The sequence below is a fragment of the Trichomycterus rosablanca genome, chromosome 10 (genome assembly GCF_030014385.1).
Source record: "Trichomycterus rosablanca isolate fTriRos1 chromosome 10, fTriRos1.hap1, whole genome shotgun sequence".
In the NCBI taxonomy this organism is placed as follows: Eukaryota; Metazoa; Chordata; class Actinopteri; order Siluriformes; family Trichomycteridae; genus Trichomycterus; species Trichomycterus rosablanca.
Window position 1 is genome coordinate 18,504,076 of NC_085997.1, and position 15,957 is coordinate 18,520,032.

General features: G+C 40.9%; 2 protein-coding genes across 4 annotated transcripts in view; one reads left to right on the forward strand and one right to left on the reverse strand.

Annotated features, from left to right (window-relative positions):
* Window positions 1-15,957, reverse strand: part of dock1 (dedicator of cytokinesis 1) — a 469,250-nt gene that overhangs the window by 200,151 nt on the left and 253,142 nt on the right. The window lies entirely within an intron of this gene.
* The window catches only part of LOC134321265 (inhibitory synaptic factor 2A), a 66,224-nt gene that overhangs the window by 12,319 nt on the left and 37,948 nt on the right, over window positions 1-15,957 (forward strand). The window contains exon 2 of the mRNA XM_063002903.1: window positions 10,289-11,471. Within this exon, the coding sequence (XP_062858973.1) occupies window positions 10,294-11,471 (1,178 nt within the window). The 5' untranslated portion in view covers window positions 10,289-10,293. The remainder of the gene's footprint in view (window positions 1-10,288; window positions 11,472-15,957) is intronic.

The following is a 15,957-nucleotide window of genomic DNA, read 5'->3' on the forward strand; positions in this document are numbered from 1 at the left end:
CAAAGAACGAATAAGGCATGTAAAGGTTGGTGAGAGTGAGAGATTGAGGGTGAGATAGATTAAGAATGTGATAGAGCAAGACAGAAAGAAAATGATGCTGGGAGCTACTGAACCTTTTCCTATCACTAATTAAACTCCTGCTCCCTTTAATTAGGAAGGCTGAGAAGAAGAAAACTGTCAATCAAACCCCTGCTGACTAATCCAGCACTTAAATATTGCTCTAATCCACAAACTTAAATACCCAAATAAAGCCAAAATCATAATGCAGCGTCACGTGTATATATAAAATTGTTTTTTGAAAAATGTCAAATTCAAAAATAGAAAAACAATGCTTTATTATACGCCCTTGTAAGTTTCTTACATTTAATCTGACTTTTATTTCATTGCAACAGTATGAACCTGAGATATTTCATGTTTTGTGTGTTCAACTTCATTTCATTTATTAATAAACATTAGGGATGTAACGATACACTCTAGCCATGATGCGATGCACGATACTTGGTTCACTATACATTTTTTCCCGATTTTTTAAAACTGAAATTGAAGACAAATGATGACAAAGTTTCCTTTTATTATTTATCTTAAAAAATGCTGTTTTTGTGATTATCTTTTATTTCTGAGGTAGGAACAAACTATGCAAAACAATTTTTAATTAAGCCCAATTTGGCTGAAAAACCCCGAATTTGGCAACCAGGCGTATAGCGCCAGTGACGTCAACCAGGCCAGGTGTATAGCCCTCTGCTGTTTAAAGTGAATATCAATTCATTTTACATGTCAAATAGTTTTGAATTGTGGAATTTTTGAATCAGTTATTAACTCTATGGTGGTGCATCGTTACATCACTAATAAACATCCATTCCTGCATTTCAGGCCTGCAACACATTCCAAAACAAAGTTGGGACAGTAAAGCATTTACCACTTTGTAATGTTGCCATTCCTTTTCACCACACTTACAATACGTTAAGGCACCGAGGAGACCAAGTGATTTAGTGTTTCAGCTTTTATTTTGTCCCATTCTTCCTGCAAACACGTCTTAAAATGTGCAACAGTACGGGGTCGTCGATGTCGCCGCATTTATTGTTTCAAATTTATCCACACTTTCTCTATTGGGGACAGGCCAGGACTGCAGGCAGGCAGGCCAGTCCAGTACCCATACCCTCTTCTTCCACAGCCATGCCTAAATAAATGTAAGAAACACTGCATTTTTATTTTATTTGCATTTTCCATACTGTAAACTTTTTCTGATTTGGGGTTGTATTAATGAGCTCCTTTTAAAACAGGTCTGGAGTTGATCAGGGTCTGAATGATTCTGAAAGTAAGTTAGTAACTGTATCCAGCGTACCATTTACAGGAGGTGTAACAGCAGTCTGGAAACAGTCAAGACAAACTTGTTTGTGAAGGCATCACTACTCAAGCGTGATTCACAGGTTGATGGGGTCCATAGGGGTCAGTTTAGAGGGAAAAAAATTTTTTTTGTCAATATCTGCACAGTGCACGAAAGCTTTTTTTCCCACCTGAAAAGAGCCTGATATCGACTGATTACATTTAATGGAAGAAAAGTAAAAGAACAAACCATTAGCTTTATGTACTAAACATGGAGTTTTATTTATTAAATTATTTATTTGGCTTGTTTCTTTTGAAATATCTATCTTGAAATGTGGCTAGTCTACTAATGCCGTGTATTAGGATGGACGCAGGCATCTTATAGCATTAGAGAGCGATCAACTGATGCACTAATGCCTTAGAAAATACTTCACTGATGACCACAGCAATCACTAATGCTACATCCCACACATTTACCCACAAACACAGCCCTCCTGCCTACAGTACTGCAAACATCATTTACCCGCTCATTTTTCTGGCTTTAATCACCTCCAAATATTCCGACTACGTCAAGAAATATCACTCTCTGCCCCGTACAGCAGTCTGAAACTCCACACTAATCCCAGTTAAAGTGCAGAACTACCTGAATGCAATATACACAGCGAGTGAGTGCAGAGTCACAGCAGTGTTCAGAACCCACACACTGTACCTTCATTTTTCACAGACTGAGTACCAGCACAATCTGTTCAAACATATTAGGCTTAGGATAAAGCAGAGAAATCTGGGACAGAGGTCTTTCCTACTGCACAGCAGATGTGAAGTGATGTCACTGAGCAGCCTGAGGGCTCCTTACACCCTGGTCTACAGTAGAAAAGACTCTGTGATTGAGTGCAAACAGAATAGCAAACAGCAGCTTCATCTGTAGTACTGAGCAACTGTTTAAAATCCAGGCTGAGTCAAGTGTGAGACACATTTGTCAGATTTACACTAATCAGCCATAACATTAAAACCACCTCCTTGTTTCTACTGTACACTCACTGTCCATTTGATCAGCTCCACTTACCATATAGAAGCACTTTGTAGTTCTACAATTACTGACTGTAGTCCATCTGTTTCTCTGCATGCTTTGTTAGCCCCCTTTCATGCTGTTCTTCAATGGTCAGGACTCTCCCAGGACCACTACAGAGTAGGTATTGTTTGGGTGGTGGATCATTCTCAGCACTGCAGTGGCAATGACATGGTGGTGGTGTGTTAGTGTGTGTTGTGCTGGTATGAGTGGATAAGACACAGCAGCGCTGATGGAGTTTTTTAAATACCTCACTGTCACTGCTGGACTAATAATAGTCCACTAACCAAATATATCCAGCCAACAGCGCCCCGTGGGCAGCGTGCTGTGACCACTGATGAAGGTCTAGAAGATGACCAACTCAAACAGCAGCAATAGATGAGCGATCGTCTCTGACTTTACATCTACAAGGTGGACCAACTAGGTAGGAGTGTCTAATACGATATTTAAAAACTGGACACAATATTTAAAAACTCCAGCAGCACTGCTGTGTCTGATCCACTCATACCAGCACAACACACACTAACACACCACCACCATGTCATTGCCACTGCAGTGCTGAGAATCATCCACCACCTAAATAATACCTGCTCTGTGGTGGTCCTGTGGGCGTCCTGACCATTGAAGAACAGGGTGAAAGGGGGCTAACAAAGCATGCAGAGAAACAGATGGACCACAGTCAGTATATGTAGAACTACAAAGTGCTTTCAAATGGTAAGTGGAGCTGATAAAATGGACAGTGAGTGTTGAAACAAGAAGGTGGTTTTAATGTTATGGCTGATCAGTGTATGTTCTATATACATACAAATCCACCGATGAGCCAAAACATTAGGGACATCTGCCTAATACTCTGTCAAAACAGCTCTGTCCAGCCGAGGTATAAGCTCCACAAGATGTCTAAAGGATTCCTGTGGTATCTGGTATTAAGACATTACTAGCAGGTCCTTCAACCTGAAACTGTATGTTTCAAGGTAGATCATGCTAGTGCACCAATGCACTCAGCTCCTAGTTAGTTAAGTGTTAATGCTTTAGCTCATCAATGTAAACTCACTGACACGTACATTTATTTTTGTATTTATTTTTTTGAGCTACAACCATCATATGGATACATTTTTGCACTAGTGTTATTGGGATTTTGGGGCGGCACGGTGGCTCAGTGGGTAGCACTGTCGCCGCACAGCAAGAAGGTCCTGTTCTGTCATGAATGTAACTAAAGTGTGTAAAACATGACGTTAAAATACTAATAAATAAATAGTAAATAATTAATGGGATTTTAGGACACCCCAGTGTCAAATCTGTGGAGAGAGTATTGCTCCAACCAAAAAAAAAATTTAAGCCACCAACAGAAGATTCACACACATCATGCAAGAAATGCAAGGAAATAGCTGATTAACCAATATTAATAAATCCCAACAACACTGCTGCACCTAATACACTCATACAAGAACAACAGTATCACTGGCAGTATCATAGACAGATAGAAATTAAGGATTGCAGTGCTGAGAAGGGTTCACTACCCAATCATTTGGTCACTAGAGATCCCTTTCAAATGGGGTACAGCCTGTAATTGTATAGTGTGTGGTAGGTGTTCAAAATAATGTGCTAAATGTGTGTGTGTGTGTGGCTTGCGAAGAGCCCTGGCCTTAAGCGATTTAAACAGCTATAGGATGAATTGGAACATCAATTTCTTCTAAATTCTACGAATTTAGGTAATTGTTTTTCCAAGCTTGCCTGAAGTAGAGATAAAGCTGAGCTAACATACTGTAATTTCCAATTTGGAGCCACGACTGTCTGTAATACTTCTCTAATGTAAGATACTCTTCTTGCCAAGGGGCACTTTGAAGTCCACTCCGTGAGTCTAGTGCCAGCAATGATCTATGGACATCTAAAGCCAGGCAGCTTGGACTACGCTGCATAGAGACAGGCTATAAAAAGAGGCGAGAGTAATAAAATGAGCTTCTCAAACATTAATCATGAGGGAGATTCAATCAGCTGCTCAACCACAGCAGAGTTGTACATCAAATGCTCAGTTCCGTTTAGTGCAGAGTAACAAGAGGTGTTCTTTTATTTATTTCTTTTTTGAGGGCTTATTGTGGTACAGCAAGAGTTGAATATGGAGAGGAAGAGAACAGTAAAGGCTGTGATCTGATCTCTTAAAAGTTTGCTGGAGATCAGACTGAAATAGATATTGGAAAGGCTAGACCTTTTATGGATGAGCGCACTTTTCGGTGCATTACAATACTCAGCTCAGGTCATGCATACAAGTAATGACTAGAATAAAAAGGGGAAGACAATGCAAGTAAAAAACAATGTACGGTATGAAACATGGACTTCTTGGGCCATTTTTTGAGTCATGTTAATTATGTTATGGGGGCTTGTTGGGTTAGGGAACTGGAGTGGCAGAGAGATTCACTTACCAGTGTACGGTGGATAAATAAAGAAGTATTTTCCAAAATATTACCCAAAGTTGAGATTTACAATGAACAATACTTTTAAATACTGAATTTGTGGTCAGGGTGGAGCAGAAGTCATTTAAAGGCCATGTATCGTTCTCCACAAGTGCATTAATTTACAGTGGCTTAGGGCTGTGTGATAAAGGTTTAAACAGTATTAATGATCATATTTTGACTAAATCATATTATTAGCAGCTAAGTGGAGAAGCAAATACTACTGTTGCAACATAATGCTATTGGGTTTTCTTTACATACTCTAGATCAAAACTTTAAAATGGGGCTAACAATAAGAGTAAATCAATGACAAAAACAATAACTGTTGTTATAGGACATGAGTGTGTGTGTGTGTGTGTCTTTAAGACAGGTGTATAGTGGGAGATGCTCTGTTCACAATATCGCTATAAGTGATTCAAGCGTGTGCACGTTGTGAGTTTCTCTTCTCAGTCATCTCTCAGTTTTTACTGTTATTAATGAACGCTGCAGTTTCAAATAAACACTAGCTACTACAGAACATTTTGTGTGACTCGCTTTTCTTAAAGAGCTTAGTCTTAATTAAACTGGCTATTACCACAGAGTGGTAGCCAAGTCAGACTCGTTCTGCCCGTGGAGCTAAAAGTAAGCTCCCCTTAGTTTTCTGTCAGCCATGAACTAGCAAACCTAGCAATTAATGTACTTTTGGCTGTACTGTTTTCTACTTGGCTCTGTAAAGTACAGTTTTCTGCTCTTATTTACATCAAAACCAAGAACCGCTTACGATTTACGATTAGCTGTAACTGATATTGTACCATGAATTTATATAATGTGCTCGCAGAATAGGCTCAGCCATCGCATTGAGTAAGGTAGGGTTGTATTATGTTTTTGATAATTTCAATTGCATTATATGTATGATGTGCACAACGTTAATTCTATTATTTTAGATTGTCAATAGCTTTTGCAATGGTTTCTGTGTGAGAGATGATGGGTTGGTTTTGGGGCGCAAGTTTAAAGGGGATGCATGTCTAAAAAGGCACCCTGTCAAGATAATACTTCCACACTAGGTCCCGTGGTTCTTGTATGAGCTTGGAAGACCAGAAGAGTTGCTTACTGATGATAAATAAATATATAAATTATCAAAATATGGGTGGGTAAAATAAAATGATGGCCGTGTGTATCGATAAATTGCTGATACTCATTTTAGACATATATTATCACCTAGACAAATGTCCTGTCTGGGTTTGTTTAGTGAGCAACAATGCCTCCTTGAAGCCTCCCTCCTGGCAGGACCACAAAAAAGTTCAGAATGTTTGTAAAAAGCATAGAAAATGGAATTTTATATTGATTTACTTTGGGCACTTTGACTTGCTTAGTCCAGGTATGCTATCTGTCACCTGACTCTCAGCCAGGTACTCAGCCAAGTTTCTGCTTGTTGGGGCATATAATGATTAATGGTCTCAGTGGAGGAGTTTGATACAATAAAACAGGTGGGCTGAAGACACAAAAGACCGCTTATTTACTACACTAATTAGACAGACTTTCTTCACAACATACGGCTCATGTTTATTCTTAAGCGATAATCACGTTTTCCTTCCCCTCTGAAGGCTAGACCCAACACAACGAGGAGATTTAAGGGTTTCCTACTATAGGGATTAGGAGTAATGTCTATTTACGATGCACTTAATGTTTTTCAAAGTGTCTTATTGCCTGACATTTATGTGAGGCAAAATGGGCTAAGCTAAGAGGATTAATTAATCATATAGTCAGTTACTGACACCTTGGTGTGATAGAAAGTAGAATAATATTAACATTTAATAAAGAGGTATTGTATTATTTAGGTTAGCTGTTACATGTGGAGCAGAAAAGGGGGTTAAAAGTCATGATGAAAAACCAGAGAAAGGGGTTAAAGGCAGTGGTGGAACAGCAGAGAAAGGGGCTAAAGGCAGTGGTGGAACACGGTTACAGGAAACTGGTAACCCACCAGCTAAAGGCTTACTAGCAAGTTAGCAAGCTCTAGGCCACCATTTGTAAAATAATGGTAATGTAATTTAATAATATACAGTGTATCACAAAAGTGAGTACACCCCTCACATTTCTGCAAATATTTTATTATATCTTTTCATGGGACAACACTATAGAAATAAAACTTGGATATAAGTTAGAGTAGTCAGTGTACAGCTTGTATAGCAGTGTAGATTTACTGTCTTCTGAAAATAACTCAACACACAGCCATTAATGTCTAAATGGCTGGCAACATAAGTGAGTACACCCCACAGTGAACATGTCCAAATTGTGCCCAAAGTGTCAATATTTTGTGTGACCACCATTATTATCCAGCACTGCCTTAACCCTCCTGGGCATGGAATTCACCAGAGCTGCACAGGTTGCTACTGGAATCCTCTTCCACTCCTCCATGATGACATCACGGAGCTGGTGGATGTTAGACACCTTGAACTCTTTCACCTTCCACTTGAGGATGCGCCACAGGTGCTCAATTGGGTTTAGTCCATCACCTTTACCTTCAGCTTCCTCAGCAAGGCAGTTGTCATCTTGGAGGTTGTGTTTGGGGTCGTTATCCTGTTGGAAAACTGCCATGAGGCCCAGTTTTCGAAGGGAGGGGATCATGCTCTGTTTCAGAATGTCACAGTACATGTTGGAATTCATGTTTCCCTCAATGAACTGCAGCTCCCCAGTGCCAGCAACACTCATGCAGCCCAAGACCATGATGCTACCACCACCATGCTTGACTGTAGGCAAGATACAGTTGTCTTGGTACTTCTCACCAGGGCGCCGCCACACATGCTGGACACCATCTGAGCCAAACAAGTTTATCTTGGTCTCGTCAGACCACAGGGCATTCCAGTAATCCATGTTCTTGGACTGCTTGTCTTCAGCAAACTGTTTGCGGGCTTTCTTGTGCGTCAGCTTCCTTCTGGGATGACGACCATGCAGACCGAGTTGATGCAGTGTGCGGCGTATGGTCTGAGCACTGACAGGCTGACCTCCCACGTCTTCAACCTCTGCAGCAATGCTGGCATCACTCATATGTCTATTTTTTAAAGCCAACCTCTGGATATGACGCCGAACACGTGGACTCAACTTCTTTGGTCGACCCTGGCGAAGCCTGTTCCGAGTGGAACCTGTCCTGGAAAACCGCTGTATGACCTTGGCCACCATGCTGTAGCTCAGTTTCAGGGTGTTAGCAATCTTCTTATAGCCCAGGCCATCTTTGTGGAGAGCAACAATTCTATTTCTCACATGCTCAGAGAGTTCTTTGCCATGAGGTGCCATGTTGAATATCCAGTGGCCAGTATGAGAGAATTGTACCCAAAACACCAAATTTAACAGCCCTGCTCCCCATTTACACCTGGGACCTTGACACATGACACCAGGGAGGGACAACGACACATTTGGGCACAATTTGGACATGTTCACTGTGGGGTGTACTCACTTATGTTGCCAGCTATTTAGACATTAATAGCTGTGTGTTGAGTTATTTTCAGAAGACAGTAAATCTACACTGCTATACAAGTTGTACACTGACTACTCTAAGTAATATCCAAGTTTCATGTCTATAGTGTTGTCCCATGAAAAGATATAATAAAATATTTGCAGAAATGTGAGGGGTGTACTCACTTTTGTGATACACTGTATATATACACTGCCTGGCCAAAAAAAAGGTCACACACTCGAATATTTGGTTGGACCGCCTTTAGCTTTGATTACGGCACACATTCGCTGTGGCATAGTTTCCACAAGCTTCTGCAGTGTCACAACATTTATTTCTGTCCAGAGTTGCATTCATTTTCCCCCCAAGCTCTTGTATTGATGATGGGAGATTTGGACCACAACGCAAAGTCTTCTCCAGCACATCCCAAAGATTCTCAATGGGGTTCAGGTCTGGACTCTGTGGTGGCTAATCCATGTGTGAAAATGATGTCTCATGCTCCCCTGAACCACTCTTTCACAATTTGAGCCCGATGAATCCTGGCATTGTCATCTTGGAATATACCCCGTGCCATCAGGGAAGAAAAAATCCACTGATGGAATAACCTGGTCGTTCAGTATATTCAGGTAGTCAGCTGACCTCATTCTTTGAGCACATAACGTTGCTGAACCTAGACCTGACCAACTGCAGCAACCCAAGATCATAGCACTGCTCCCAGAGGCTTGTACGGTAGGCACTAGGCATGATGGGTGCATCACTTCAGCCGCCTCTCTTCTTACCCTGATGCACCCATCACTCTGGAACAGGGTAAATCTGGACTCATCAGACCACATGACCTTCGTCCATTGCTTCAGAGTCCAATCTTTATGCTCCCTAGCAAATTGAAGCCGTTTTTGCCAGTTAGCCTCACTGACAAGTGGTTTTCTTAAGGCTGCACAGCTGTTTAGTCCCAATCCCTTGAGTTCCCTTCACATTGTGCATGTGGAAATGCTCTTACTTTCACTATTAAACATCCCTGAGTTCTACTGGAGTTTTTCTACCATTTGATTTCACCAAACGTGAAAGTGATCGCCGATCATGATCCTTCAAGATTTTTTCCGACCACATTCCTTCCTCGAAGATGATGTTTCCCCACTGTCCTTCCACTTTTTAATAATGCGTTGGACAGTTCTTAACCCGATTTTAGTAGTTTCAGCTTCTCCATAGATGTTTTCTCTGCTTGATGCATGCCAATAATTTGACGCTTCTGAAACAGATTAAAAAATTTTTCACGACCACAGGATGTCTTTCCACATGGTTGTTTAACAAATGAGAAGCTACTCACTGCATCAGTTAGGGTTAAATAACTTGTTGCTAGCTGAAACATAATCATCCATGCAGTAATTATCCAATGGGAGACTCTTACCTATTTGCTTAGTTAAATCCAGGTGGTGACCTTTTTTTTGGCCAGGCAGCGTATATAAAAAAGCAGATCTGCTGCATGTAAGTATATTAAAACAAATTAATACTATGTATCAGGCCGAGAGCACTTTTTTTTTTTTTTTTACCTCAGTCCCACTGAACAGCTTTGGAATTAACTGGAACTTCCATAGATCAATTGAACCTCACCAACATCAGTGCCCAGCCATACAAATGCTCTTTTGACTGAATGGGCACAAATGGCCAAATATATTTTAAAGTCTTGTAAGAAACCCTATCAGAAGAGTGGCTGTTGATATAGCTGAAAAGACAGAGGTCACTATTTTAATACCATTTGTTTTTGAAATGGGATGTCTAACAAGCTCATGGTCAGGTGTCCAAATACTTTAACTATATAGTGCGAGTGGAGGGAACTGAAGCAGGGGAAAAACAATTACTTTCATATTTTTGTGTAGGCTTTATAAAGGGACGTAAACTAACTAGATGCAATTAAAAGCTAATGAAAAATAAATACATAACAGGCCAAAAACATGTGTTGTTTAAGAAGCTGGGTTTGAGAACCTTCATCTCCAGATTTAATTTGTACTCTGTCTTTTCTGTTGGCAGGAACCATGGTGAGCAGGGAGATTGGTAAATGCATGCTCACCAACTCAGAATCGGACTCTGAGGCAGCGCCATCTATGGCACTGGAGGTAAAAGAGTCGTCAAATGGGAGCCGGCAGGTCCGTAAGCGCAATAAAGCCTTGCAGGTGCGCTTTAAGGACATCTGCGAAGCTCAAAGCGAGCAGGCTGCTGCAGCAAGAGAAACGAAACCTGCTACATACAAAGTCGCTTATAGGAAGTACATGACGGTTCCAGCACGGAGATCTATTCCCAATGTGACCAAAAGCACCGGAGTGCAGACCTCTCCAGACCTGAAGAAGCGCTACCAAACTTTTCCCTTGGAGAGAAAGAAGGGTCAAAGCATAAAACATGCAGCCACAGTGGAAAGTTCTAAGGACCAGGATAATGGATATGTTATTGATGTTAAAAGAGCCAAGGCAGGAGAGGGCAGTAGGGAAGAAGTTTCATCCCCCAATGTGCAAAAGACCAAAGCACTGATGCATACGAACGAATGCATAGCTACTATAGAGCATCATCCTCACGCCACAAAATGTGCAGAAAGGACAATACTTCCCTGTCCATCAAAGGACCAATCGGAATACCAGGTCTGCTCTGTAAAAAGCAAACACAGAAAAAGCTTCCACAGGGACTCAGAATCTTTAGACCGCTCAGAAAAGTGGCAGCTGTTGAATTCTGAGGACAGAGATGGCAGTACGCTGCCAAACTCCAATTCCAAGGTGACAGGTCCTATTGCCTGGAACTCGCTAACACAGGTAGAGTGTCTAGAGAGTCCGTCTGCGCGAAGCAAGCGTAAAAAGACTCTGCAGATCAATGGCCTGCAGTCACAGACTCTGCCAAGGACTGGATGCACCACACAAGTGCAATGCCATGCCGGAATGCTCTCTGCCAAGCCTATACGAGCCATGGAGGAGGTAACAACAACACATGTTCCAACAGCACCCGTGGCCATGTCAGCACCCACGTGTGAGGGTGGGACAGTACCAGGTACAGGGGGTGTGCAGGTGGATAGCAAGGCCTGCAAGCAAATAGTTCCCGTCAACCCGGATAAGGAGGTTAAAGCACAGCTGCAGGCTATGGAGAGTATGATAAGCTCTAGCCAGGAAACTATCAAAGTCCTGCTGGGAGTTATTCAAGAACTGGAGAAAGGAGAGGCTCTTAGAGAGGGGTAAGAAATTAAAATACATTTTATTACATGCACCAACAAGGCATAACATTATGACCACTGACAGGTGACGTGAATAACACTGATTATCTCTTCATCACAGCACCTGTTAGTAGGTGGGCTATATTAGGCAGCAAGTGAACATTTTATCCTCACAGTTGATGTGTTAGAAGCAGGAAAAATGAGCAAGCGTAAGGATTTGAGCGAGTTTGACAAGAGCCAAATTGTGATGGGTAGACGATTGGGTCAGAACATCTCCAAAACTGCAGCTCTTGTGGGGTGTTCCCAGTCTGCAGTGGTTAGTATCTATCAAAAGTGGTCCAAGAAAGAAACGGTGGTAAACCGGCGACAGGGTCAAGGGCGGCCAAGGCCTATTGATACATGTGGGGAGCGAAGGCTGGCCCGTGTGGATCGATCCAACAGACGAGCTCCTGTAGCTCTAATTGCTGAAGACATTAATGCTGATTCTGATAGAAAGGTGTCAGAATACACAGTGCATCACAGTTTGTTGCGTATGGGGCCACAATATTAGGAAGGTGGTCATAATGTCATGCCTGATCGGTGTATAATTGACATCACTCCTCCATGATGACCTGTACCTATACTAGATACTCCACTGTTGCATTGGAATGTTTTGTCCTTCTACTGACTTAAAAAGGATGTAAAGAGTGTAAGGCTTTCTCTTGGGCACCACTTGAATTAGGCTGCAAGCTTACACCCATAAGTTTGCACACCTAAAATCTACTACTACTACGTTAAGTCTTAAGTGCTCAGTACTGGTAAAACAAGGTTGTGGCGCTGCTGACCCTTGGCTTGCAAGTGCACAGCCATTTGTGGCATGTAGTCAAAGAGCATAACTGGTTCTGTTCTATGGTGGAAGAAATGGAATCCCTGGGTGTTCGAAAACCTAGGGAGCTGCCTTGCTGTCTTACTGCCCACATAGGCAGCTGCCTCAGTAGAGAGGATTCTAATAAGTCAATGACTTATAAGTCAGGTTATTCGAACGTGCTACTTAGACAGCGATTCCATCAAGTTTCACATTTAGCATTTAGCATCTTGCCATTCAAACCAATGGGATGGGGTGGCACAGCGCGCTAGCATGTCACCTAACATCTCCCTTCGTGTACCGAAAACGGTTAAATTCGCTGACAAGCCCGAACTTGCAAAAAATACAAGTTAAAAATCAATAATAATTTATTTACGTTTGCAAATAAGTCGTTTCTCCGCACCGTCAGCCATGTTTTTTTTTATTTTTCTGTGAGAGAAGAGCTGCCGTACTGAATGCTGGGATTGCCTTGATCACTAAGGATGCTTCCGATGCTCACTCGTCCTTGAGTCAAAATAGAGTTGAAATTTTAAGATGCCTTACTAGACAACATATTAAGGCATCTAGGATTTCGAACAGCCTCATTCTCGGGAGCGCGCATAGGATGACGTAAAATGCTGTTTATGTAGAGAGCTCCCTAGCTTTTCAAACACACCCCCTGTCTAGACATACGAAATGGGGTAGGTAACAATCTCCTCCAAGTAAGTTTAACTGACCTGAAGAATAAGCAGTTAGAAAAAGCAATCTACTAGCTTGGTAGCCCTTAACGTCCCCATAAAATCTAAATTTTTTATTCAATTATTGGGTGTAATTAATGGGTGCTTCTTCCCTAAAAGTCAATTATGGTACTCCCAATGGCAGAGGAATGCCTTCGAAAATTCTATGAAATAAAAATAGGATAAGAAATGTAAGCAATCTAATTCTTTACTAACGGAATAAAATGTCATTGCAATTCACCTTAGCAAATTAGGCAGTTCAGACGATTGCCAGTGGCATATAAATCAGTCTCTTGCTGGTGTTGATCTGAGCTATGAAAAAAATAAATGACTCTCCGTCTGCCTCCTCAATCTTTACTTGAAATCATGCATGTATAATGGCCTAATCTGCTTATCGCTACAATCAGAGGATTAAGCAAGTGGTGAGTAAAGTCCTGATTTGTCCTTGGCGACCTAAAATATGCCGAGACACATTTAGCATGCAGCCTGCCAACTAAGTACGACACAGCAACGATGAGCCAAAGCCTGCAGTACGTGTAGAGAGAAATGAGCTTTTTGTAAAGGCCTGCTTGCTCGCACTTCAGACGAGAGACGAACTATTAAAAGATAGCATCTATCATTTAGAAGTGTGAGAGGTTGGATAAGAGTAAAGTGAGGTAGCATAGGCCACCCGTCGGACTCTTGGCAGACATATGCTGCCGGGATTAAACGGGTACACTTTTACTTTGGCAGTGGGCCAAGACTGTGATAAAACACTGCACTAATTACCATGCAAAACTACAGCACTCCTTAACGGACCAATCTGACCTCCACTGATCCGACAGACTAATGACTTGCACTTAGTAAACGTAGACTGGCGCTACACAGAGCTAATTTCCTCACTGAGTTTCAAGCTACAGGAACTCTGTAAGACTGTCCAACAGACATAGAATCTTTTAAGATGAGGTCAATTTTGTGCCAACTGGATTAGATTTTTCTTTCTGGCAATGCACAAAAGACATGGAGCAGTCGTCTCATTCCAAGGTCAATGAAATGTCAGATGCTGAATAAACAAGAAAGAGATTATGGTTGCACACTATATAATTAGTAAATAAATTAGAATTATGGCTGAATCAAATGGTTTTTATACTAAAATATAGTATTATCGCTGTAGTTAGTGCTGAATATAATCACACAATGGGAGAAAATCATAGTACTTAGACGAAAACCACACAAACACGGTGAGCAAAAGTGCTGTGAACCACCCACTCTAGCAAAAGGACTTTTCAGAAAAGATTTTTTAAATAATTAAAATAATATAATCATATTTAAAAAAATAAAAAATATATAATAATAATAAATAATAAATAGTAAAATAAAAACCCTTGTTACAATGCCAGTTTTATGGAATGTAAAAATAAATAAATAAAATAATAATTTTAGATTTTTTTTTTACACTTAATGTGACCTATAATTTGTGCAATCCAACTGAAACACAAACTGAAAGTGTTTAGAGGAGAAAATAAAAAGAAACTAGAATAATGTGGTTACATAAGTGTGCACACCCTCCTTAAATTTGGGATGTGGCTGTGTTCAGAATGAATTTATGAATTAATTAATGAACTAAGTCATACTACATGTAGTCAGTGACATCTATCATCAATTAAAGTTACTGATTAACCCCATATAAAGTTCAGCTCTTCTAGTAGTGTCAGTTTCCTGAAATTTACTTAGTTGCTTCTTAAAGCAAAAGCCTCAATTCTCAAAGAGCTTACAAAGCATCAAAAGGATCTCCAAGCCTGACTACATTTTGCAAGTCTGCCAAAAGCATGTGGGAAAATGTGCTATGGAGCAGTGAGACCAAAGCTGAACTTTTTGGCCATAATTCCAAAAGGTATGTTTCGTGCAAAACATCACTACATATCATCGAAAGAACACCACGTCCACACTGGTCCATGGTGTTGGCAGCATTATGCTTTGGGTTTGTTTTTCTTCAGCTGAAAGTATGACTTTAGTTATTATGTACAGTTACAAATATCAGTCAATTTTTACACAAAACCTTAAGGATTTCACCTTTCAGCATGACAATAACCCAAAGCATACCTCCACATCCACAAAAGATTGGCTTCACCAGAAATAGATCAAAGTGGCCCAGATCTGAATCCAATAGAAAATATATGGGGTGACCTGAAGAGGGCTGTGCACAGATTACACCCCCGAAATCTGACAGGTTTGGAGCAGAATGGGTAAAAATTGCCAAGTCAGGATGTGCCATACTGATAAAGCACTTTTTGATTTTATAACAGTAGTCAAAGTATTAGACTAAGGGTGTGCCTATTAATGCAATCACATTATTGTAAGTTTTTCTTCTTACCCCCCCCCCCCCCAATAATTATAATAATAATAATAATAATAATAATAATAATATTAATCATATTAATAATATTAATTATAATAATATAAGCCCTTTGTTCACAACTAAACCATGGTTTAATTTAGGCAGTGCCACTTTATTTACTCTGGTATCATCTGAGGTATGAGGGTCATGTAATCCATAGAACAAGGCTAATTAACTTTATCATTATTTGAGCTTGAACAGTAAACAGATGAACAATCCCTAAAGTGCACTCTCTTTCCCCTGCCTGCACATGCCAGACTGGCACTGCTGCACACTCCTGGGCTGCCTTGGCACCGCTGTACATCGATGTCCTTATTAGCCAGTGAAAACCTGTCTCAGAAAACCCCATGCAACACCAACATATCACTCGTGGTCAAGTGCCAAAAAGTAACCTCTGTCCCTGTGCATTTGTAGATAAGCTGTGCAGTCTGGACTGTTCCAGAGTTGGCAGGGCACTGCGGGAGGATGCAAGCGGGTTAAGTCGTTAATGGCCAAGTTGGCTTCTATCTGACAGCCAGGATTTGTCAGCTGAAATGAGTCGGATGGTACTGTCACTTAGCGAGGCTGATT